This window comes from Eptesicus fuscus, chromosome 7 (genome assembly GCF_027574615.1).
Source record: "Eptesicus fuscus isolate TK198812 chromosome 7, DD_ASM_mEF_20220401, whole genome shotgun sequence".
NCBI classification, from domain to species: Eukaryota; Metazoa; Chordata; class Mammalia; order Chiroptera; family Vespertilionidae; genus Eptesicus; species Eptesicus fuscus.
In genome coordinates this window covers 17185406-17208212 of record NC_072479.1, presented here as the reverse complement: position 1 = coordinate 17208212, position 22807 = coordinate 17185406, and the positions used below count along the sequence as shown (strand labels likewise).

Here is a 22807-nt window from a genome sequence, read left to right as displayed (position 1 = left end):
TGCTTCTGTAATTGTAGACGCAGACTGCAGACCCCAGGCCCGATGGCTGGCCCTCAGCTCAGCTGCTTCTCTATTTGAATAAACACCTATTTCTCTATGGTGATGTCCTCCTTTGTTCTTCTTCCACGCCCACCAGAGCTGAATGATAACTCAGCCCTTATTCCCTTACAAAAGGAAATATGAATGTGGACCCTTCACCAGAATGACCCCTCAGGCTGGGGTCAATATAATTGAGAGCAGTATCTTTCAAACTCCTTTGAACATAATTTAAAGCAGGAAATACAGTTTATATTATACTCAATATACACATACAATTATAACAAAACAATGTTTTCATATACTGTGAGCAATACACTTTATTTTTCATTCTATTGTATTCTATTTCACTTATTAAAAAAGTGCAGACCACAACCCACTAAAAGATTGCAACCTACAATTTGAAAGATACTGATTTAAAGCACACAGAATTAAGAGCAGAAGGGATAGAAATGGCCCAAGACAGAATTCTGATTATGGTCTGGATCATAACTCTGCATCAGGTTGTAAATGTCTATTGTCTGACAGACAATAAGGTGTTTCTGTGGAAATGGGGGTGGGAAATGGAGCGAGGCCTAGGAAGCGGCACAATACTCGAAGAATGTGGCAAAACGAGAGGCTGCTGGCCCAGTGTCTTTGGAAAATAAGAGCAAAATCATTTCAGGTTGCTGGGAACACAGAAAAACCAGACTGTAAAATGTCCTGAAAGGCCCCTAAAAACAAAGCAGACAGTTTGCCATTCCTGCAATAATCACCACCGTCAGTGACCTTGAGTTATGACATGGAAGACGGGGCTGGGGATGGGACGGAGCCCCTATCTCACAGCTCCACTGGCCTGAAGCCTAGTTTCCTTACAAGTGTCAGGGCCACACAGAAGACTGGTGCTCCCTCCTCACAAACAAGTCTTTTCCATACGAGGCTGGAGAGCGTTGGGGAGGGGGCAGTCCCAGGTGACGTGGAATAAGGTCAGGGTCCTTTTCCCTGCGGATGTGATGGGTGAGGTACACAGAAATGGGCAGACAGTCCAGTTGTCTCTTCTCTCACTGAGAAGACCATGAGATCTATAGTTCACAGTCACCCTCAGGTTGCTGCCATCTGCCCATGCTCCTCTGTAGTATACATTCCCTCTCCTGCCAATACCATGATACGTTGGGGGTAGAGAGGTTCAGAGGATCCTTCTTCAGCTAAGCGGGGAAGCCCCGCTAGGTGGGATCCTGGAGGCTTGCAGGAGCACACTGTGGTGGCTGGTCAGGATGGTAGAGGGTTTGGTGAACCAGGGTGCGGGCTGCTGGGAGGTCATCAGGATCTGAGGGCAAGAAAGGGGCTGGTAAGAGGCTGTGGCTCTCCTGCACCCCCCGATTTACTAGCCCCGCCGCTTGCTGGGACTCACCCAGGCCCAGCTCCTGCAGCAGGCCCTGGTACTCGGGCTCGGCCTCCAGCAATTTCAGCAGATTGGTAGACTCCATCCGCTCAAGCTGCACCTCCCAGTACACATAGATCTTCTGGTTGAATGTGACATACACGAGGCAGGGGCTGTTGTGGCCCTCTTTGCAGGCATACAGGCCTGGGAGGTGGGTGGTGAGACAAAGGCCCAGAAGTTTCAGTCCAGTGGTGGGAAAGCAAGAACAAAATACGCGTCAGCAGTTTTGATCCTCCCAGATGCCAAACTGAAAACTAAAGGCTCTCTTTCTAAGTCTTCTCTGATGGGAACTCAGTAAAACAAGTAAAACAGAAAATATCTGGCCCTATTCCACAGAAAAACTATCGTAACAAAACCCAGGCAGAATAGCAATAGTGATACTTGATTTATCATCTTAGTGACAGCCTTGGTGTAATGACTAGTCTTGCTAGTCTAAGGGGTAAATCAGCAAAATGTAATCAGAAATGAAGGTTTCTCTGAGGTGGCCACCCCTGTGCAAAGGCCCTGGAGTAAGTATGCCAGTGCACTGCTCAATTCTTCTCACTTTAGTAACCACGCGTATCTCCATGTCATCCCGAGTGAGTGCTGGCTTCCAAGGTCCTGACTGGGAACTAATGGGAATGTTCTAGGACAGCGATTTTCTACCAGTGTGCCACAAGAATTTTTAAAATGTGCAGTACCTGAGGAGAAACCAAGATGGCGGCATAGGTTAAACACCTAACCTGCAGCCGGGCACAACAATTTCAAAAATACAACTAGAGGTCAGAACGGACATCGTCCAGAACCACAGGAAAGTTGGTGGACTGAAATGCCCACAGCTGGGGAGAAGGAGAAGGCCACGGGGACAGTCGGGGAAGCCGTAAAAGCCTGAGGTATGGAGAAACGGGCGGAGACACGAGCACATGCGCCTGCGGGGAGGATGGAACCGGAGAGGAGGGGGCGGCTGATGACCTGGCCGGAGTTCACTGGCAGGAAGGAGATAAAGGCTCCGGAGTGCGCTGAGCACCGGCTCCGATTGCACTGAACCCCATTCCGGGCGAAACCCTGGGAAACTCACTAACTTTCGCAACTCCGCCGCCCCCGCAGGCCGCCCGGCCCGGGACGCTGGGGACGCCGCCGCAGCGGCGGCGCCCGGAGCCCGGCAGCCTCCCAGCACCCGTCCCCGCCGCGCAGCCCCCGCTCGCCTGGTGCCGCGGGCCGCGCGCCCCGCACACCGGACGGAGGCCCGGGCGCCCTCTCCGTGCACCTCCCGGCGGCGCTAGACTTCAGTAGAGTTGACTGAATTCAAGGGATTAAGAAGTATAAATTGGGGGGACGCCGCGGCGGCGACGTCCGGAACACAGAGATGGCGGTGCCTGGAGCTCGGCGGCCGCCCGGCGCCCGTCCCAGCCGCGCGGCCCTCGTACGCCTGGTTCCGCGGGACGCGCGCACCGTGCACCGGACGGAGGCCCGGGCGCCCTTTCCGTGCACCTCCCAGCGGCGCTAGACTTCAGTAGAGTTGACTGAAATGAAGGGATTAAGAAGTACAAATCGGGAAGTTTGAAAAAGATGGCGGCGGAGGTTAAAGGCTGTTCTGTTGCCTCGCACCCAGCGAAATCGGAGGGGATGAGGTGTGGAGGTGCGTGGGTCTGGCTGGTGGCGGGGGAAAGGGGCTTTTGTTCCAAACCTAAGGGAGATTAGCTCTCCATCACCCTGAAACCCATCTTCTGGCGAACCCCGGGAGACCCAGATGCCTGCGGGGAGAGGCGGGACTCTTGCAGAGGTGCGCCCAGCAATCAGTGTTTGCTGCGCTGGAGTGCGGAACAAAGGGACTTAGATACGTGGAAGGCACAAGGACCAGACTCACAGCCATCGCGGCTCGCCGCACCATGGCCTGTTGGCGCCCTGAGACCCCGCCCCGCCCTGGGACCCGCCCCGCACGTTTTGAAGACCTGCCCCGCAAGTCTTGCAGGCACACCTGCGCCCCAAGCAACGGCTTATGCATGTGGGTGGACTGCCCTCTGGCAGCGGACCAGATGATCTGCTGTTCTAGTCGGACTGCTCCAGGGCCACTCAGACAGGAGGAAGAAACTACAGTTTTTGCTGTAATCCTTGCTGAGTGCCTAAGGCAGTAGCTGATCTACACCCCATTGGAGACCCAGAAACGAGGGCATCTAGTGGTCTGTGGGAGATGACACCAGATTTCAACCACGTGCATAAGGGACACATTCAACGGGAATATTCAGTGAGCGCCAAAGCTTTGCTGCACCAAGACCCGGCCCATAAACGTGTCTCCTGCACAGCAACTCTTCCTTTATAGACAAAGAGAGCCCCCCCAGTGACACCAACAACAATCAAGACTTAACTATACAAAGGAGGACCAAGATGGAGGCATGGGGCGGAAGCCTGATTGTTGCCTACCACAACAACTTTGAGACTACGACAAGAGAGCAGAGCAGACACCATCCAAGACCACCATAGGGCTGGCTGAGTAGATGCTCTACAACTAGAATAAAAGAGGGATATGTGGGATGATGCTGATGCCGGTGACCCAAAGACCACACTTTAAGAACTACAGCTCAGGCGACACAAAAGAACTATGGCTCAGGCGATACAACAGCGGCCTGGAACGTGCTCGGCGCAGTTCCCCCGGCGGTCTCCGGCTGAGGGGACGGCTCCACTGGCAGCCAAGCACGGACAGACGAGCCCCTATGAGACATGGGGTGGGAGACTCCGCGCTTGCTGACCTCTGAGTCCGTCAAGAATCTCAACGCCCCGGAAGCGGCCAGGTGCGCATGCTCGGCGACCGGCCACCGATGCAGACCCAAGGGCCGACGCAGCGACGCCAGACTGGCCCACCGCCATGCACCGGGTGCACCGGAGCTTCGCCGAGCCGCCGCCCGACGAGTTCTGCAGCAGCCATTCTGGAGCTCTGGAAGGATGGCCAGGGGAATTGCTGAGGGGGGATTGACCGGCAGGAATTGGGATCGGGAAGACGGGGCCCCGCTGAGACCCGGGTGCGGGCGGGGTTGTGCGCCTCTGGGCTCGGGTGTGGTCACACGCCTCTGGGTATAAGTGAGGCCTCACGTCCCTGGGTCTAGGTGAGGCCACATGCCCCTGGGTCCAGGTGAGGCCGGACTCTGGGTCCGGGTGAGGCCAAGTGCCCCTGGACCCGGATGACGCTGGATCCCGTGCCCGGGCGAGGCCAAGCGCCCCTGGGTCTGGGAGAGCCCACACACCCCTGGGTCCAGGCGAGACCATGTGTCCCTGGATCCGGGTGAGGCCGCGTGCACCTAGGCCCGGGTGAGCCCAAGTGGCCCTGGGTCTGGGAGAGGCCAAGCGTCCCTGGGTCCGGGTGAGACCATGTGTCCCTGGATCCGGGTGAGGCCTCGTGCACCTAGGCCCGGGTGAGGCCACGTGCCCCTGGGTCTGGGAGAGGCCAAGCGTCCCTGGGTCCGGGTGAGACCATGTGTCCCTGGATCCGGGTGAGGCCTCGTGCACCTAGGCCCGGGTGAGCCCTGGTGGCCCTGGGTCTGGGAGAGGCCAAGCGTCCCTGGGTCCGGGTGAGACCATGTGTCCCTGGATCCGGGTGAGGCCTCGTGCACCTAGGCCCGGGTGAGCCCAAGTGGCCCTGGGTCTGGGAGAGGCCAAGCGTCCCTGGGTCCGGGTGAGACCATGCGTCCCTGGATCCGGGTGAGGCCTCGTGCACCTAGGCCCGGGTGAGCCCAAGTGGCCCTGGGTCGGGGAGAGGCCAAGCGTCCCTGGGTCCGGGTGAGACCATGTGTCCCTGGATCCGGGTGAGGCCTCGTGCACCTAGGCCCGGGTGAGCCCAAGTGGCCCTGGGTCGGGGAGAGGCCAAGCGTCCCTGGGTCCGGGTGAGACCATGTGTCCCTGGATCCGGGTGAGGCCTCGTGCACCTAGGCCCGGGTGAGCCCAAGTGGCCCTGGGTCTGGGAGAGGCCAAGCGTCCCTGGGTCCGGGTGAGACCATGCGTCCCTGGATCCGGGTGAGGCCTCGTGCACCTAGGCCCGGGTGAGCCCAAGTGGCCCTGGGTCGGGGAGAGGCCAAGCGTCCCTGGGTCCGGGTGAGACCATGTGTCCCTGGATCCGGGTGAGGCCTCGTGCACCTAGGCCCGGGTGAGCCCAAGTGGCCCTGGGTCTGGGAGAGGCCAAGCGTCCCTGGGTCCGGGTGAGACCATGCGTCCCTGGATCCGGGTGAGGCCTCGTGCACCTAGGCCCGGGTGAGCCCAAGTGGCCCTGGGTCTGGGAGTGGCCAAACGTTCCTGGGTCTGGGTGAGACCATGCGTCCCTGGATCCGGGTGAGGCCTCGTGCACCTAGGCCCGGGTGAGCCCAAGTGGCCCTGGGTCGGGGAGAGGCCAAGCGTCCCTGGGTCCGGGTGAGACCATGTGTCCCTGGATCCGGGTGAGGCCTCGTGCACCTAGGCCCGGGTGAGCCCAAGTGGCCCTGGGTCTGGGAGAGGCCAAGCATCCCTGGGTCCGGGTGAGACCATGTGTCCCTGGATCCGGGTGAGGCCTCGTGCACCTAGGCCCGGGTGAGCCCAAGTGGCCCTGGGTCTGGGAGTGGCCAAACGTTCCTGGGTCTGGGTGAGACCATGCGTCCCTGGATCCGGGTGAGGCCTCGTGCACCTAGGCCCGGGTGAGCCCAAGTGGCCCTGGGTCTGGGAGTGGCCAAACGTTCCTGGGTCTGGGTGAGACCATGTGTCCCTGGATCCGGGTGAGGCCTCGTGCACCTAGGCCCGGGTGAGCCCAAGTGGCCCTGGGTCGGGGAGAGGCCAAGCGTCCCTGGGTCCGGGTGAGACCATGTGTCCCTGGATCCGGGTGAGGCCTCGTGCACCTAGGCCCGGGTGAGCCCAAGTGGCCCTGGGTCTGGGAGAGGCCAAGCATCCCTGGGTCCGGGTGAGACCATGTGTCCCTGGATCCGGGTGAGGCCTCGTGCACCTAGGCCCGGGTGAGCCCAAGTGGCCCTGGGTCTGAGAGAGGCCAAGCGTCCCTGGGTCCGGGTGAGACCATGTGTCCCTGGATCCGGATGAGGCCTCGTGCACCTAGGCCCGGGTGAGCCCAAGTGGCCCTGGGTCTGGGAGAGGCCAAACGTTCCTGGGTCTGGGTGAGACCATGTGTCCCTGGATCCGGGTGAGGCCTCGTGAACCTAGGCCCGGGTGAGGCCACGTGCCCCTGGGTCTGGGAGAGGCCAAGCGTCCCTGGGTCCGGGAGATACCATGTGTCCCTGGATCCAGGTGAGGCCTTGTGAAACTAAGCCCAGGTGAGGCCACGTGCCCCTGGGTCTGGGAGAGGCCAAGCGTCCCTGGGTACGGGTGAAGCCAGATCCTGGGTCCGGGTGAGGCCGTGCGCCCCTGGATCCATCCGGGTGAGGCTGGGTCCCAGGCCCGGGTGAGACCACGCGCCCCTTGGGTATGGGTGAGGCCACGTGCCCCTTAGTCCAGGTGACGCCGTGCCCCTGGGTTCGGCCGAGACCAAACCAGAGGGAGTCGGACCTCCATTACCACCATTTGTCCACCATCCAGAGCTGAGGGGTCAGTGCTGACATGTACACATAAGGAACTACTGGTCATCGAAATTGGGTCTCAAAAGAACTGTTGGTCCAGGGGGAAGCTCGCTACAGATTGATTCATTTGCCTGTCAGCATAAATATTATTGCTCATCTCACATTCAGTTCTTATTAGTATATATCTAGTGACATTTGATCTTGTTCATCTAGAGGAAATGATGAACAACATAGACTGAGGAACAAGAACAGAACCAGAAGTAAGGAGGCATCAATCGGACTATCGGGCCTCAGAGGGAGGATAGGGGAGGGTAGGGGGAGGGTGGGGGGAGGGGGAGAGTTCAACCAAAGGACCTGCATGCATGCATATAAGCCTATCCAACGGTTAAGTTCAACAGGGGATTGGGGCCTGCGTGGGGAGAGGGGTGGGATGGGAATGGGGGGATGAGGACAAATATGTGACACCTTATTCAATAAAGAAATTTAAAAAATAAAAAAATAAATAAATAAAAAAAAAATAAATAAAAGATCTGAACAACCCTGAAAAAAAAAAAAATAAATAAAAAAAAAAAAAAAATAAAATGTGCAGTACCTGACTATTTAGTCAGGTGCACTGTTCTCTTTTCCCTTAAATTATGAATAAAAAATGACAACAGTCAGCACAACAGCTGTCCAAATATGTGAAAGAACCAAAATTATATATATATTTTTTGTCAGATTGGAAAAATATATATATTTTCATGTGCTGCAGGAGATTAGTGATTAGCTTACAAGTGCCATGAGAAGAAAAAGGTTGAACATCGCTGGGCTAAGACCATGTTCTTCACAGAGTTTTTATATACTCAGATGGGAAAGAGCTTTCTGATGTCTTCCCACAGATAGATAAGAAATCATACATTCTGCCCTAGCCAGTTTGGCTCAGTGGATAGAGCGTCAGCCTGTGGACCGGAGGGTACCAGGTTTGATTCTGGTCAAGGGCACATGCCTGGATTTCGGGCTCAGTCAAACATGCAGGAGGCAGCCAATCAATGATTCCCATCATTGATGTTTCTATCTCTCTCTCTTCCTCTCCCTTCCTCTCTGAAATCAATAAAAATAAAAATTAAAAAAAACAAAACAAAATCATACATTCTTTAAAATATTCAGAAATAGAGATCTCACTATTTTTTTTTTCTTATTTAAAACTGTAAAGATGGCAATTGAGCCTGGCTGGCATCGCTCAGTGGTTGAGTGTCAACCTATGAAACCAGGAGGTCATGGTTCAATTCCTAGTGGGGCACATGCCCAGGTTGTGGGCTTGATCGCCAGTAGGGGGTGTGCAGGAGGTAGCTGATCAATGATTCTCTCTCATCATTGATGTTTCTATCTCTCTCCCTCTCCCTTCCTCTCTGAAATCAATAAAAATATATTTTTTTAAAAAAAGATGGCAATTGAGCACTCACCCATCACCCTCCAATGAAAGAGCTAAGGAACTCATTTGTTTATGAAGACTCACATTAGGGAACACACTAAGAATGGAAATAAGAGGCAGACAGTGTGTTAGAGGGATATGGGGCAGGGGCCCACCTGCACAGAAGGCTCGGACATTCTCATCCACTTGGAAGCGGACGACTGTGCGGTTGTGATCGATGATATACGTCTGCCCGTCCCAGGCACAGGCAACCACCTCCTCATGCCCGTTGCCCTGAAATAGGTCAGAGACAAGATTTCAAGGGGTGGCCAGGAGCCATTTCAGAAAGAGATTTAATGACAGGGATGAATAAAATACTGTATAAGGAGCTGTGGACTTGGCTCTGGATGACAAACAACCAGCTGGGAAAGAAGACAACCATATGTTTCTTACTGAATTTCTCCCATGTGCCAGGCACCAGAGGGGCTGTCAAATGAGCCACCTTACATAATGCTCACAACAATCCTGTGAAGTGGGCAACACTTTATAAGCTGAAGTTCCCTCAGGATCAATTACTCCCAATTTGATCCTGAGGGAACCTCAGCTTATAGAAATAAAGTCACGTACTCAAGGCCACTCAGCTGGGAGGTGGTGGAATCAGGCCTCCAACCCAGGCCTGTTCTACCTGAATTCCAAGCCTCAGGCCTTTTCTCAGACACCATTGAGCACACATGACGGCAGCACAAAGGACAGCCCCCACTGCGGATTCAGGAGCCACAGCCTTAGTAAAGACAGACTCACACAGGACAAGAAAATAACATACGTTTGCAGTTGGGACTGATGACTAACTTCTGGATCCAAGTACTAGTAATTATATGTTTCTCTTTGGAGTGATTACTGCTGCTGAAAGGAACTAAAAAGAGAGATTCCCCAGAGCACAGAGAAGAGTGCTATGCACTGTGGAATAGGGGAATGACTCACTTCAAAGGGAGTAAGAGCTGTCTAAAGAGGGCCCTAAGGTAAAGCTGAGCTTGGCTGGTGTTGCTCAGGGGCTGAGCACCGACCCATGAACCAGAGGGTCATGGTTTGATTCCTAGTCAGGGTACAAGCCCAGGTTGTGGGCTTGATCCCCAGTAGAGGGCATGCAGGAGTCAGCTGATCAATGATTCCCTCTTATCATTGATTAGAGGCCTGATGCATGAAAATTCATGCACTGGAGGGGGAGTCCCTCAGCCCAGCCTGCCCCCTCTCACAGCCTGGGAGCCCAAGGGGTGGGAGGCGACCCGGCAATCAGGGGAAGGTGATGGCCCATCACACCTCTGCTGCTGCCACTGCCGGCAGCGCAAGCCTTGGCCAGACCTGTTTACCTGAGCCTCGGGCGGCCCTGGGCAGCTGGGCAGCTGACAGCCGAGGCTTGCCTGTGTCTCGGGCCAGCCCTGGGTGGCTGGGGGGCTGAGGGGACTGGGTGCTGCCATCCTGTGGCTGTGGGTGCCACCATCTTTGAGGGTGTGATGGTCAATTAGCATATTCCCGCCTTATTGGCTGTGGGTGCCACCATATTGAGGGCGGGGCAGTCAATTAGCATATTCCCTCCTTATTGGCTGTGGGTGCCACCATCTTTGCAATGGTGTGAGGGTCAATTAGCATATTCCCTTTTTATTAGATAGGATGTTTCTATCCCTCTCTCTCCCTTTCTCTCTCTGAAATAAAAAATAATATATATATTTTTTAAAAGATAAAGGGTGAGAGTTAACCGTGAAGTGAGAATGGCCTCACTAAAATCTTATCCTCACTAAAATCTTCTCTCTCCATGTGAAGAAGGTAAGAATTGCCAAAACCGGTTTGGCTCAGTGGATAGAACGTCGGCCTGCGGACTGAAGGGTCCCAGGTTCGATTCCGGTCAGGGGCATGTGCCTTGGTTGCGGGCACATCCCCAGTAGGGGGTGTGCAAGAGGCAGCTGATCGACGATTCTCTCTCGTTGATGTTTCTAACTCTCTATCCCTCTCTCTTCCTCTCTGTAAAAAATCAATAAAATATATTTAAAAAAAAAAAAGAAGGTAAGAATGTTCCTCTCCACCAGGTGTTCCACCCACCGTGACATCCAATTTCTCTAGGGCGAAAAGCTGGTGGTCCACCTGCACTGACCACAACAGCTTGTCTGCTTCCTCCATAAGCTTCAGTGTCCCTGCAGGATGAGAGGCAGGTGGATGGGTCAGGCAGGAACCTGAGCAGATCTCCCAGGCACACAACTGGCCCATAGCTGATCTGAGGAACTCACCATCCAGGGTGCAGAGGGCAAAGAGGCCAGAGCCACCATTCTCAGCAGTGTGCCCTATGGGTAGAAGGACCAGAAGAAAATGTGAGAAAGACAAGATCAGAGCATATGGGGCGAGGAATGGCGAAGAGCAGGGAGGGAGGATGGAAGGGACAGGACTAGAAATGAGAGAAAACACTGCATCTCCTCTCCCAAAAGCAGTGTTTGCCCTCAGCAACCTGCCTCGTTTGATGTTGCCAATGAGGTGAGTAGAGACATTCTTGTTGTGGATGCGGCCGGATGTCTGGTGCAGCACAACATCTCGGGCAGCCGGGGTCTCCCTGTGGGCAGAAGACTAGGGGACTAAGTGGCAGACCAAGTGAGCTTAGTGTTCCAGCACCTTTGTGGCCCCGTCTCTGTAAGAGCTACCAAGCTGTGAACCAGCTAGGAATCCTATTGCTGACCCTGTCTGGCCCGTGCAGCAAGTAGGAAACAGGGATGGAGCTAGCAGGCTACAGTCTTGGAACCTCTTCCAGTTGCTACAAAGTTAGAGCCAGGATTCCCTGGGTCCCAAAATATAGGTCTTCCCTTCCGAGGAGAGAGGTGCTTGTGCCGTTCCTAGCTCAAGAAGTTCTGCCAACTGCAGACCTATCATCCACTGCTGGGGACCCAATCTTGCTCCCATGCACCCCACCCCATCCACAGGCCTGCACCCCTTACCTAATGCCCTCCATGGTCCCCTCAGAGGTAGTGGAGTGCCTAGCGTCCTTGTTCCAGGTGCATAGTAAAACTGCATAAGCACAGCCTGGCTGTGATACCATCAGTTCAGGAACACCCAGGGGACCCAGAGTCACCGAAAGACTGTCCACCTGCACTGGGAAACAGAGGCTTAAAGGGGGCTGGGGAGAGAGTAAGTAGGACCCTGCAAAGGACAGGGGAGAGAAGGGGGGCAGCCCCTGCTAGCAGTCCCCCAGGCTCCAAGGTAGCAGCAGGAGGAATTCTAGTGTTCACAGGGCTCCTGCGCGGCACCACCCTCTGCACATACACCACCTGCTTTCCTCTGTGCATGCCTCCAGTGGGGCCCAGTCCTGCTACAGGCCCCACCACACCCACCTTCACATTCCCAGTTCTTAGCACTGGGTTCCTTCCTATTAGTTATTACTAGCAATTTCCCCTAAGACTCTGATTTGAAATGATCTTTAGATCTCTCCCACCAAGGTGATTTTCCCTTCTTTCCACCCTGCATGATGGCCCATGACTATTCTCCCACAATCCCCTTCAGGAGGCCTTCCTCCCTGCTCTCTTCTCTGGGCTCTGTGGTCCCCATACTCAGCCTCTCACCTGACCTTCCAGTGTCCATTTCTTAAGTGACACCAGCTGCCCTGTCAGATGTTCAGTGCCCTCGCCCAGATCTTCCCAGCGGAAAGCACGTACCACACGGTCTGTGTAACCTACCACCAGCTCGCAACACCCGTCTCCATCTGTGTCGATCCAGAAAATAAGACAAGTTTGGAGCCAAAGTTGCATTCGTCAGCTTAAATCCTATCAGCATCTCGTCCCCACTCCTCTGCTAACATCACTGCTGGCATTTTATCTGGTACGACTTCAAGCCCCATCTGTTGTGGAGCCACCTCACACACTCTGAGTCTGGTGCAGGCTCCTCTGCCCTTCCTGTCCTGACGACACCTACCTCTTCCTGGGCCCTACCCACCCATCTGCTCCAAATGGTCCTGTCAATGCTTCCCTCGGACACACAACTCGAGGTGTCCTGATTCATCCCACATACCTACCACCACCTTTGAGACAGTTTCTGGCCAAAGTATCAGCCCAGTATCTATACAGCTCACTCCTTTGCCATCCTTAAATTCTTGATCAAATGTCATCTTCTCAGTAAGGACTTCCCTGACACCTCCATTTAGAATCGCTTCCTCTACCTCAACGCTCTCTTGCTCCTTTCCATGGTTTATTCCTCCTCCCCCCAAATCCCTGGAGATCTGCTCTATTACCAACTGACTCCCAGCTGCCTGCAAAGACAGCCATGCCCACCGATGTCGCTGATCAGCATGACCTTGGTGTTGGCAGGGATGTGCTGCTTAAACACTAGACGCTGCTCCTCTCCCATTAGGGTCTCATGGTGCCCAGAGGCATCCAGGGTCCTGGCAGGTGTCAGGTCACACAAGTGAAACCAGCCCTCAGCACTCACCGCCACCACGAGATTCTGGGAGAGACAGAGGTATAGGAGAGATGGACTGGGGAGGGAGTCTGAGCACAGGCTGATCATTAGAACACAGAAGTCAGGGCCGAAGCCATTACCCTCAGCTGATTTCCACCTTGAGACAGCAATCAATCTAAGTAACATTGAAGTTCCAAGGTCCCCGAGAGTTCTTACCTTTCCTTTATTGCATACATCTCCAACCCCAACGCAAGTCAGCTGCAAAAGAAGAAAGGGAGGCTCAATGAGACACAGAGGGAGACCAGTACTCCCTAATCTCTATGAAGCTGGAAGAAGCAGGTTTTCTAATTACCATCATTCGCTGAAAACCTGTTGCCAATGACCTAAGCTGATAGTCTGTGTTAATCAAGTTATTGTGCTATAGGTTTATTTGGTTTACCCAGACGGCAATACAAAGACCTGAAGACAATTTGGGCTCAAAACAAAATCTTTAGAAAACAAAAACTCTAATTAGCCAGACTATCACGTTTCTGGATGTATTCAAATACTGCCCTCATTTTCTACTATAATTTATAAGATTAGACAACCTAGGCTGAGCAGCTGGTGAGTTTAGGACATGCTGGTGAGCCCCTGTGTGGGTCTCAGCCTTGACAGTTCCTGGACAGAAGAAATCCCTTCCCTGACACCCCGGTAGTTGAATACTTACCATTCCCTGGCAGGAACAGGTGAGCCATGGCCGGCTGTCATCATTCTTATATACAGACAGCTTCCCACTGGTGTCTCCCACCACCAGTTCATTTAACTTCAAATGGAGAGAGAAGAGAGTTAGCATGGGATCCTGCTGACCCACCTCAAACTCTACTGGGCCCATCCTGAGGAAATCACAGGACATCAACTTGAATCTTCATCAACTTTACTGAAAATTTTTTGTGACCAACACAGCCATAGTTTCCCAGTTTCTTTATTTCCATAGTGGGGAAGGGTGGTGTGTGTGTGTGTGTGTGTGTGTGTGTGTGTGTGTGTGAGCGGGTAGGGGAGATTAGAGGAATAGGGCAATACAGAATCCATCCCAGAAAAGTTTGACATCTGAACAACTTAATGCCCTACATACTTGTCCATTACAAATAGGACATACAGAATGGGGCAAAGTAGTTTTACAGTTGTCTGTATGAAAAATAATACAATAATTAAACTGTTGCCCTAGCCAGTTTTGCTCAGTGGATAGAACACTGGCCAACTGAAGGGTCCCGGGTTTGATTCCAGTCAAGGGCACATACCTGGGGTGCAGACTCAATCCCCGGCCCTGTAGGAGGCAACCAATCAATGTGTCTCTCTCACATCAATGTTTCTCTCTCTCTCTCTCTCTTTCTCTCTCTCTCTCTCTCTCTCTCTCTGTTTCTCCCCTCCCTTCCACTCTCTGAAAATAAATGAAAACATATCGTGTGAGGATTAACAACAACAAATATATATATGTATATGTATATATATGTGTGTGTGTATATATGTGTGTGTGTGTGTGTGTGTGTGTGTGTGTGTGTGTGTGTATATATATATACACTAATAATAGCCTAGGTCAGTGGTCGGCAAACTCATTAGTCAACAGAGCCAAATATCAACAGTACAATGATTGAAATTTCTTTTGAGAGCCAAATTTTTAAAACTTAAACTTCTTCTAACACCACTTCTTCAAAATAGACTCGCCCAGGCCGTGGTATTTTGTGGAAGAGCCACACTCAAGGGGCCAAAGAGCTGCATGTGGCTCACGAGCCGCAGTTTGCCGACCACGGGCCTAGGTGGTCGTCATGCCCTGACGCTGTGATGTCCTCATGCTGTCACAAGATGGTTGCGCACACAGCAGAGGCGGGTCCTGGCGGAGAGTCCCCACCACCTCGTGTAGAGGAGGCAGGGCCTGGAATCTTCCCCGCCTTGCACGGAGGAGGCAGTTCCTGCAGCTTGGTGTGCTGCTGAGGCGGGAACCCCCGGCTCTGGCCTACCTCTTTGGGGCAGTCCATCGAGGAGCCCAGGATGGGTGGGCGGGGCCTACCTCTTTGGGGCGATCCGTCACGGGGCTCCCGCACTGTGAGAGGGCCCAGGCCAGGCTGGGGGACGCCCCTCCCCCCCATCCCGAGTGCACAAATTTATATGTATAAATGCTAGAGGCCCGGTGCACAAATTCCTGCACAGGTGGGGATCTGGCTGGCCCACCCCGACTGGGAGTGATAGGGCCAGGCCAACTGGGGGCGAGGGGCTGTGGGCAGTTGGCTGGCTGGCCCCACCCCCTGGTCGAACTCCTGGTCAAGGGGATAATTTGCATATTAGCCTTTTATTATATAGGATAAAATAACAAACTTTCTCATACTGTAAACCTACTCTTGCCCCACTCTGTATTTTGAAAACAATCCCAAATATTCAACTTTTAGAGAATTTAACTTCAAACCTCATATTCAATTAGAGGCCAGGTAAAAAGAAAATGTCAGCTCTGGGGCCCTTCTCCTTTAGAAAGACCTTTGTTCTGGGTGTGAATGGGTGAATATAGGATGGAGGTTGGGGGTAACATGAAGGGGCTGCTGGGTGTCAGCATCCATGCTCTGTGTCTCTGGTGCCCTCAAGTGGTGACTAAGCTCTCAAGAGGGCAGGCTCCCTGCATGGAGCCTCTTCACTATTTGTTTTAGGGCACTCCACCTCCTAGGGGTCCCCAAAAGCTGGCCACCCTTTCCAGAGACTAACGATAATAAATATTAAGGTAGCTCTAAACCCTGTTTCCACTAACAGCTTCATGATTTCCGTTGTGGGGACATCCAACATCCCCTTCCTGTCCTCAAAATAGAGTGAATATTAGAGTCTCAGGAGATTTAATTATTTTTTTTTTCATTTATGGGTTAACAAAATTATACAGCTTTCAGGTGCACAATTCTACAAGGAGATTTCATTTTAAAGGCAACAAAGACATAACAAAAAAACAGTAAGCAAAAGTTAGCAATGAATTGGAACTTATCAATATGATTTAGTTTATTTGAACCTTAGATTTTTAATAGTTATGGGAATATTAGATCATAGAAGCATAAAACAAGTTTATTTGCATTAAATCCTATACACCTGATATTTCAATTACAGCTGTCCCTGGAGGACTTCTGCAGACACATAAGAGAGAAGCATGGCACATAGAGGCTCAGATTGCACCTGCCTGCATTTGAATCCAGCTCTCTATGCCTCTATTTTTTTCATCTATAAAATGAGGATCATAAAAGTAGCTACCTCATAAGATTGTTGTGAGAACTGAGTTAACAGAAGAAAGCATTTAGAAGTGATTGGCATACAGTGAGCACTAATACCAAGTGGTTTTAAACCTCTAGTTAAATATCTCCAGGGCTAGAGATCTTAGCACTTTTCATATAATCCATTCTTTTATTATACATTCATTCAACAAATGAATCTATAGTAGGTCTTGGTAAAATGTTTGCTTAATAGACAAATACCAACAAAGATTTTTTAAAGAAACAAACAAAAAATCAGCCCTGCTGGTGTGGGTCAGTGGTTGAGTGTCAACCTATGAACCAGGAAGTCTTGGTTCAATTCTGGTCAGGGCACATGCCTGGGTTGTGGTCTTGATCCCCAGTGTGGGACAGAGGCAGTTGATCAATGATTCTCTTTCATCATTTATGTTTCTATCTCTCTCTCCCTCTCCCTTCCTCTCTGAAGTCAATAAAAATATATTTTAAAAAAAGAGAAACAAACAAACAAACAAAAAATCAGAATGAAAGAGAATGCCCTTGAGTTTTCAGGTAGAGCTAAACAACCATTAGGGGTACGAAGATAAATGCCACAAACTCCCTGCTGAGAAGGACCTCATAGTTTAACAAGAGCACAGACACAGGAATCCTATCTAATAAAGAGGGAATATGCTAATTGACCATCACTCTGTCACAAAGATGGCTGCACCCACAGCTGAGGCCAAGTTCTCATAAGGAGTCTTAATGAGCAACCAGCAGGGACCTGAGGCTATGCCCTCCCCCACCCCTGTGGGGCTTGACAGGGGACCTCAGGCCGTGTCCCCCACTCAGCAGGGCTTGACAGGGGACCTCAAGGTGAGCTTCCCGTCCTGGTGCTGGGCTAGGGGACTGCAGGCTGCTCCCCCTGCCCCAGCACCAGGCCAGGGGACCTCAGACGGCACCCCCCACCTGGCACCCGGCCCGGGGACCTCACGCCACACACCCCCACCCCAGCACCGGGCCAGGGGACCTGAGGCTGCGCCCCCCTCCCAGTGCCTGGCCGGGGGACCTGAGGCTGTGCCCACCCCGCCTGGTGGGGCTTGATGGGGGAACCTCAGACCATGCCCCTCACCCAGTGGGGTTTGACAGGGGATCTCAGGCCATGTCCCCCAACTGGCAGGGCTTAACAGGGGACCTCAAGGCACGCCCCCCACCCTGGTCTGGGCTGGGGGACCTCAGGCCACGCCTCCTGTCCTGGTGCAGGGCCAGGGAACCTGAGGCTACGTCCTCTGACCAGCGGGGCTTGACAAGGGTGGGATTGGCCAGGTCTGGATCTAGCCCAATAGGGGTGGAGGCCGGCTGGGTCTGGGTCTCACGCGATTATGAGGTGCATGTGGGTGGGCGGGGACTGGACTCTGGGTCCTGTGGTGTGCCCCAGACTCTGACAGGAGGAAGGTTTTCATATACATTTTACTAATTTTTTCTCATCTCTGACACTTCTATTATAGAGAAAGGGCAAATAGAAATATTAAATTATTTCCTCTAATTAATCCCCTTTAAATGTGCACAAATTTTGTGCACCGGGCCACTAGTAAAACCACAAAACAGTGTGGTAGGTGCAGTGAGCTAGGCAGAGTGAGATAATGCCACTGGAAGAGGACATTGCCAGGGCAGCCTATCTGCTCTCCAGCACCTCAGTAGTCCCCCCTTGTCCATGAGGATATGTTCAAAGACCACAGTGAATGCCTGAGACTGCAGAGTGTACTGAACCCTCATACACACTATGTTTTTCCTATAAATACATACTATGATAGTTTAATTTATAACAGTAAGAAATTAACAACAACTACTAACAAAATGGAACAATTATAACAATACTAGAGGCCCGATGCACGAAATTTGTGCAAAGGGCTCTGCTCTCACAGCTGCGGCGGCTTGCCTCGGCCCTTGCAGCCCTGGCTTTGTGTGGAAGGTTGTCCGGAAGGACGTCCAGAAGGTCGTTCAGCTGTCTGGTCTAATTAGCATCTTATGCTTTTATTATTAGAGATACTATGATAAAAGTTATGCAAGTATGCTCACTCATTTCAGGGGCGTCCCTTGTTGAAGTTTTCGTACAGGCTCAATGCTTTCTAGGGTAACATGTTACCATCAACTGGAACATATTTTCTTCCACCTTCCCACTTATCAGGCACTGTGGCCATCACTTTTACAGTTTCATGTATGACAGCAAAACAAGCATGAATTTCTTTTTCTTTCTTCATAATTTCACAGATAGAAGATTTGTTCTGATCACAGATCTTAGCAACCTCAGCGTAGGATTACTTTTCTTATTAAGTCAAGAACATTCACTTTTTCACTTAAAGGAAGCAGTTTACCACTCCTACTTGGCATATCCAAATTGCTAGTGTCACTACTCTTATGCTTTGGGGCCATTATTAAGTAAATAAGGGTTACTTAAATACAAATACTGCAATACTGTGACAGTTGGTCTTGATCTGATAACCCAGACAGTTAAGTGACTAACAGTGGGTAATGTCTATGGTGAGAATACACTGGAAAAAGGGATGATTCATATCCCAGGCGGGATATAGTGGAACTGAGCAAGATTCCATTGTGATACTCAGAACAGCACACAATTTAATACCTATAAATTATTTATTTATGGAATTTTCCATTTAATATTTCTGGACTTCTGTTGACTGTAGGTAACTGAAAATGAGGCTAAGGAGTGACTACTGTATAATGCTTCCCAGCAGTTCTGCTTCTCTGGTTGATTCTGGCTCTGGAGGCCAATCAGTGACACTAAAGAACCCCAGCTGGATAGTACACCAACAGTCAGAGATGCTAAAGAAGAACAGAAGTAAGATCCTTCTAGAAAGTAGAGACTCTCTCTCCCATGGTATAGCCAGGCTTGGGTGGGTAGTTCTAGAGGGAATGTATTCTATTCATGGCCTCTCCCTCCAACATAGCAGAAAATAAATTAGTTTCAAAGAACTAGCACTTAATCACACACTGTGGCCATCACTTTTGGCTAATGGTTACTATATATATAAAAGCCTAAGCGACCTTTACTACGGGACAACTGGCTGGTAGCTATGATGCGCACTGACCACCAGAGGGGGCAGACGCTCAATGCACCCGCAGCTGGCCAACCTCCTGCAGTTGGCCAACCTTCCATGGTTGGCCAACCTCCCGCAGTCCCTCCTCCAGGCCAGCTGCCCCAATCGACCCAATGGGGACTGGGCAAGAAGGCCCCAATCGGCCCTGATCGCCAGCCAGGCTGAGGGACCCCACTCGTGCATGAATTTGTGCACCAGGCCTCTAGTATTAGAATAAAATAAGTCTTTTTCCTGCCCCAAATCTCCAAATGCTGGCCTGGGGAACCAATAATAAAATTTCTATCCACACTTCTATAGGCTGAGTGTATCACATCTGATCACTAGCCAACTATCTCACTACTTGCCTTCTTTCAATTATATTTATTAGTAGGCAGAGGGCTTCAAATTGCTTTGAGATACATAATAACATTTGCTTTTCATAACAATCATCATTTATTCAACAAACATGTACTGAGTCCCTATTATGTGCTAGGCACTATTCTAAGTGTTGGGAATAAAATAGTTAAAAAACAGTCAAAAAATTCCTATCCTAATGGCACTTACAACTCAGGGGGAAAAAATAACCTACCCAACATAGCAGAGTGTGTAGTAGTCTATTCACTTAGAAAAGCACAATTTCCAAAAGAGCTAGGCTATGAAGCAATTTTAAAAAGCATGTATTTCCCTTGTAAACAAAGAAGACACTCAGATAAAAAGGAAAATAATGCATATCTAAAGTCACTAAAAATGCCTCCCTTAATTTTCTCATAAAAATTGTACTGCTTGGCATATGAAAAAATGTGAAAGCCCAGAAAACATAATACAAATTTATGAGAATAACTTTTTCCTTCTTAGAGGAGGTAGAGCCAAAAGAAGCCTCATAAAATACCTCTCCATAACAGCACAAAGGAATCTGGAAAGAGAGGAGGATGTTTTAGCCCTTTTTTTTGTTTGTTTTTTCTTTTCAGGCAAAAGACAGTGCTGAACAGTAGGGAGGCAGAGTAGGGAGATGGGACAGAGGGTAGAAGAAAAAGGCAATAAGGTGCTCTGTATTAAAAATATAAATAGAGATTGTTAGATAAGGCAATACAATCCTTAATGGCCATTTGTAAGCTTCCCACCACAGGAGAACAAAAGACCAGGAAAAATGTGCTGGGACACCAGGAGTCATACAAGGAATGAAACTGTCCTAAAGGCATGAAGGCACCTGGTCGCACACCTGCATTCTAAGCCCACCAGCTCAGCCCCCAGACCCACTGATGACAAGTGTCCCACTAGTGACTGCGTGTGAGGATGAAACTCCAGCCCGAGTGCTGCCATCACAGACCCAATGACCCTTTGACTCCGTGCTGTGCAGCCCTTCCCTTGGGACATCGCATCCCCCAGCCCCTTTCCTCAAATAAATTGCATTTTCTTTAATCACCAGCTGAGATGGCTATTTAGCCTGCCCGTGTATCACCATGTTAACTTTTCAGAGATAAATGAAAATATAAAATCTGGAAAAAAAGAGTGTTTCACACCACCAATAGCCCCCATCCTCTTTGATGCTTCACCCTAGAACCTTTTATATGTTTTAATCAAGGCATCTCATTACATTTTGTTATTCTATGACTATCACCCCACCTGATTATGAGCTACCTGAAGGCTGCATCTGTCTTGTTAATTATTTAATTCCCAGAATGTAGCAATCCTTGGCGCCTAATGGGCAGTTCAATAAATATTTGCAGAAAAATATAATAAAAATTTATCAATAATGGCGCTAACACTTTTAACTGTGTTCCAGGCATGATGCTACCTGCTTTACCTTATTAATTCATTTAAAAACGGGGAAAAGAACTACGCGAGGGAAGAAATGGTAGATGTAAATTATTTTTGTAACTCACTTAAGGACTTTAAAGTTTCCAGACACTTGCGTGTATGAAGGAGCAGGTACCATAGAAAGACGTTCAGATTGGGGTACTGGGGGCATGCATCTGTCGCTCTGGCTGGAGGAGCTTAGTTTACCAGAATAAATTTGAATAAATACAGCGCCTCAAGGATAAGGTGACCAGACGTCCCGCTTTTGGCGGGACAGTCCCGATTTTTAACAATTTGTCCCTCGTCCCGTGGCGTTTTAAAAAAGTCCCAATTTTTGGAAAGAATGCACTACAAGCTAGGGAACGGCGGGAGAACCGGAAGGGAATATACGGTTTTCGGCGGCCATGTGGCTATTTAGCCAGGATATGAGTTTTATATTATTTTGTTAATTTTATAATGTTAAACTTTAATAATAACAAATAATTGTCGAGAACTGATTATCGAGAACTGCTTATCAAAGTTCGCATTGTTGATCAGTTGTTAGAATTCGACCACCATTGTTTGGACTTAATGAACAATGGCATTTTTTGGGATTGGCAACGACGAAAACATTCTGTAACTGTCTCTCAGACGATACCCATCGTACTGCGTGCTAGTAAGCTAGTTAAACAAGTGATGTCATTACAAATCAGCTATTCAGATAATTTAGGTAAGTAATTTATTTATTTATTTCATAAGTACATAAATTTTCTTGAATTTAGCAGACAGTACTCTTATTATTTATATTTTATAGTGGCGGCAAAAAGTCTAGCGCCGACCTTGAAAGTGACACTTACAACTTACGTGACGGCAAATTCATGACCTTTTAAACGACAGCAATCTACTAAAAAAAATTCACTCAAATGAGAAACATGCCATAGAATAAAATAATACTATACATAATTTTTCATTTATTATACTTGTAAATTTTACTTATGTTGAAATTTAAAAAATATATTACAATACTATTTTTGCGTTCTATGAAAATTTTTGTTGCTCCATATAGATCAAATTTTTAATCAAGAACCCCCACCCCCACCCCCACCCCGGTCAATGGTGTCCCGCTTTACCAATGTTAAAATCTGGTCACCTTACTCAAGGAGCCAAGAGTAAGAACGGCAGAGGTGCTTTTAGAACCCATTTTGAGGCTTTTCTTTAAAAAAAACTGTATTTTCTTTAAAATGTATTTTTACTGATTTCAGAGAGGAAGGGAGAGGGAGATAGAAACATCAATGATGAGAATCATTGATTGGCTGCCTCCAGCACGCCCCACACTGGGGATGGAGCCCACAACCCCCCCCCCCCCATGTGCCCTGACCCGGAATGAACCCTGACCTCACGATTCATAGGTCGCCAGCCGGCCTATTATGAGGCTTTGAAAGGTAAAATGGTTTTAGAAGTGATACCCCTGGAGGGAGCGTAAGGACAGAGCAGTGACCAGGAATTTGGCCAGCAAGGTTTAATAGCAAACTAAACGGCAAATAAGTTACTGAATTAGACAGAGTCAGTCATCTGTGTTCCTAGCAGAACACCAGACCAGGGAATGAGAACGATTCGGTCTGGACGCCCGGCATTACGCTATCTATAAAGCTTTCCAGGCCCGCCACGCCAGTCCTCTCGCGCAGGCGCCGCTCGCGCCCGACTTCCTCCACTTCCCTGGCCCCGCCCCGGCCCTGCGAGGCCCCGGTGTCTCCTGCAGTGCGCATGCACTGACCGTATCGTTATCGACGTCTCCGAGGCAGATTGCGTGCGGAAAGAGGCTTCCGCTGAAATCCAGGGCCACGCGCTGCACGTAGCTAACGGACCTCATCGCACTTCCAAGGGCTAAGGGGTTGGGGGGACCCCGCTAAATGCTCCCCGAGCCTCTCCCGGCCGCGGCCAGTGCGGAA

The 22807-nt window shown here is 50.4% G+C and overlaps 1 protein-coding gene across 2 annotated transcripts; it reads right to left on the bottom strand.

Annotated features, from left to right (window-relative positions):
- Window positions 1-280: 280 nt before the first annotated feature.
- ITFG2 (integrin alpha FG-GAP repeat containing 2) lies at window positions 281-22807 on the bottom strand. 2 transcript variants are annotated; one of them, XM_008143729.3, is made up of 12 exons: window positions 22633-22807; window positions 13482-13577; window positions 12992-13033; window positions 12649-12820; window positions 11944-12083; window positions 11323-11471; window positions 10846-10943; window positions 10627-10680; window positions 10442-10533; window positions 8524-8641; window positions 1427-1600; window positions 281-1342 (listed from the first exon to the last, which is right to left on the bottom strand). In XM_008143729.3, exons 1-12 carry the CDS (start codon window positions 22726-22728, stop codon window positions 1239-1241), a joined length of 1335 nt encoding a protein of 444 aa, XP_008141951.2. In that variant the 5' UTR covers window positions 22729-22807; the 3' UTR covers window positions 281-1238. The 2 variants fall into 2 exon arrangements, with proteins under 2 accessions (XP_008141951.2, XP_054574753.1); XM_054718778.1 differs by lacking the exon at window positions 281-1342 and having other exon boundaries at window positions 1433-1600; window positions 10494-10533.

Coding starts and splice junctions, on each gene's coding strand:
- ITFG2 (XM_008143729.3), bottom strand. CDS start 22,728: ATGAGGTCCGTTAGCTACGTGCAGCGCGTGGCCCTGGATTTCAGCGGA. Junction 12,084..12,648: donor CATGCTGATCAGCGACATCG/GTGGGCATGGCT, acceptor GGATCGACACAG/ATGGAGACGGGTGTTGCGAG. Junction 8,642..10,441: donor TAGAGAAATTGGATGTCACG/GTGGGTGGAACA, acceptor GACCTATTTCAG/GGCAACGGGCATGAGGAGGT.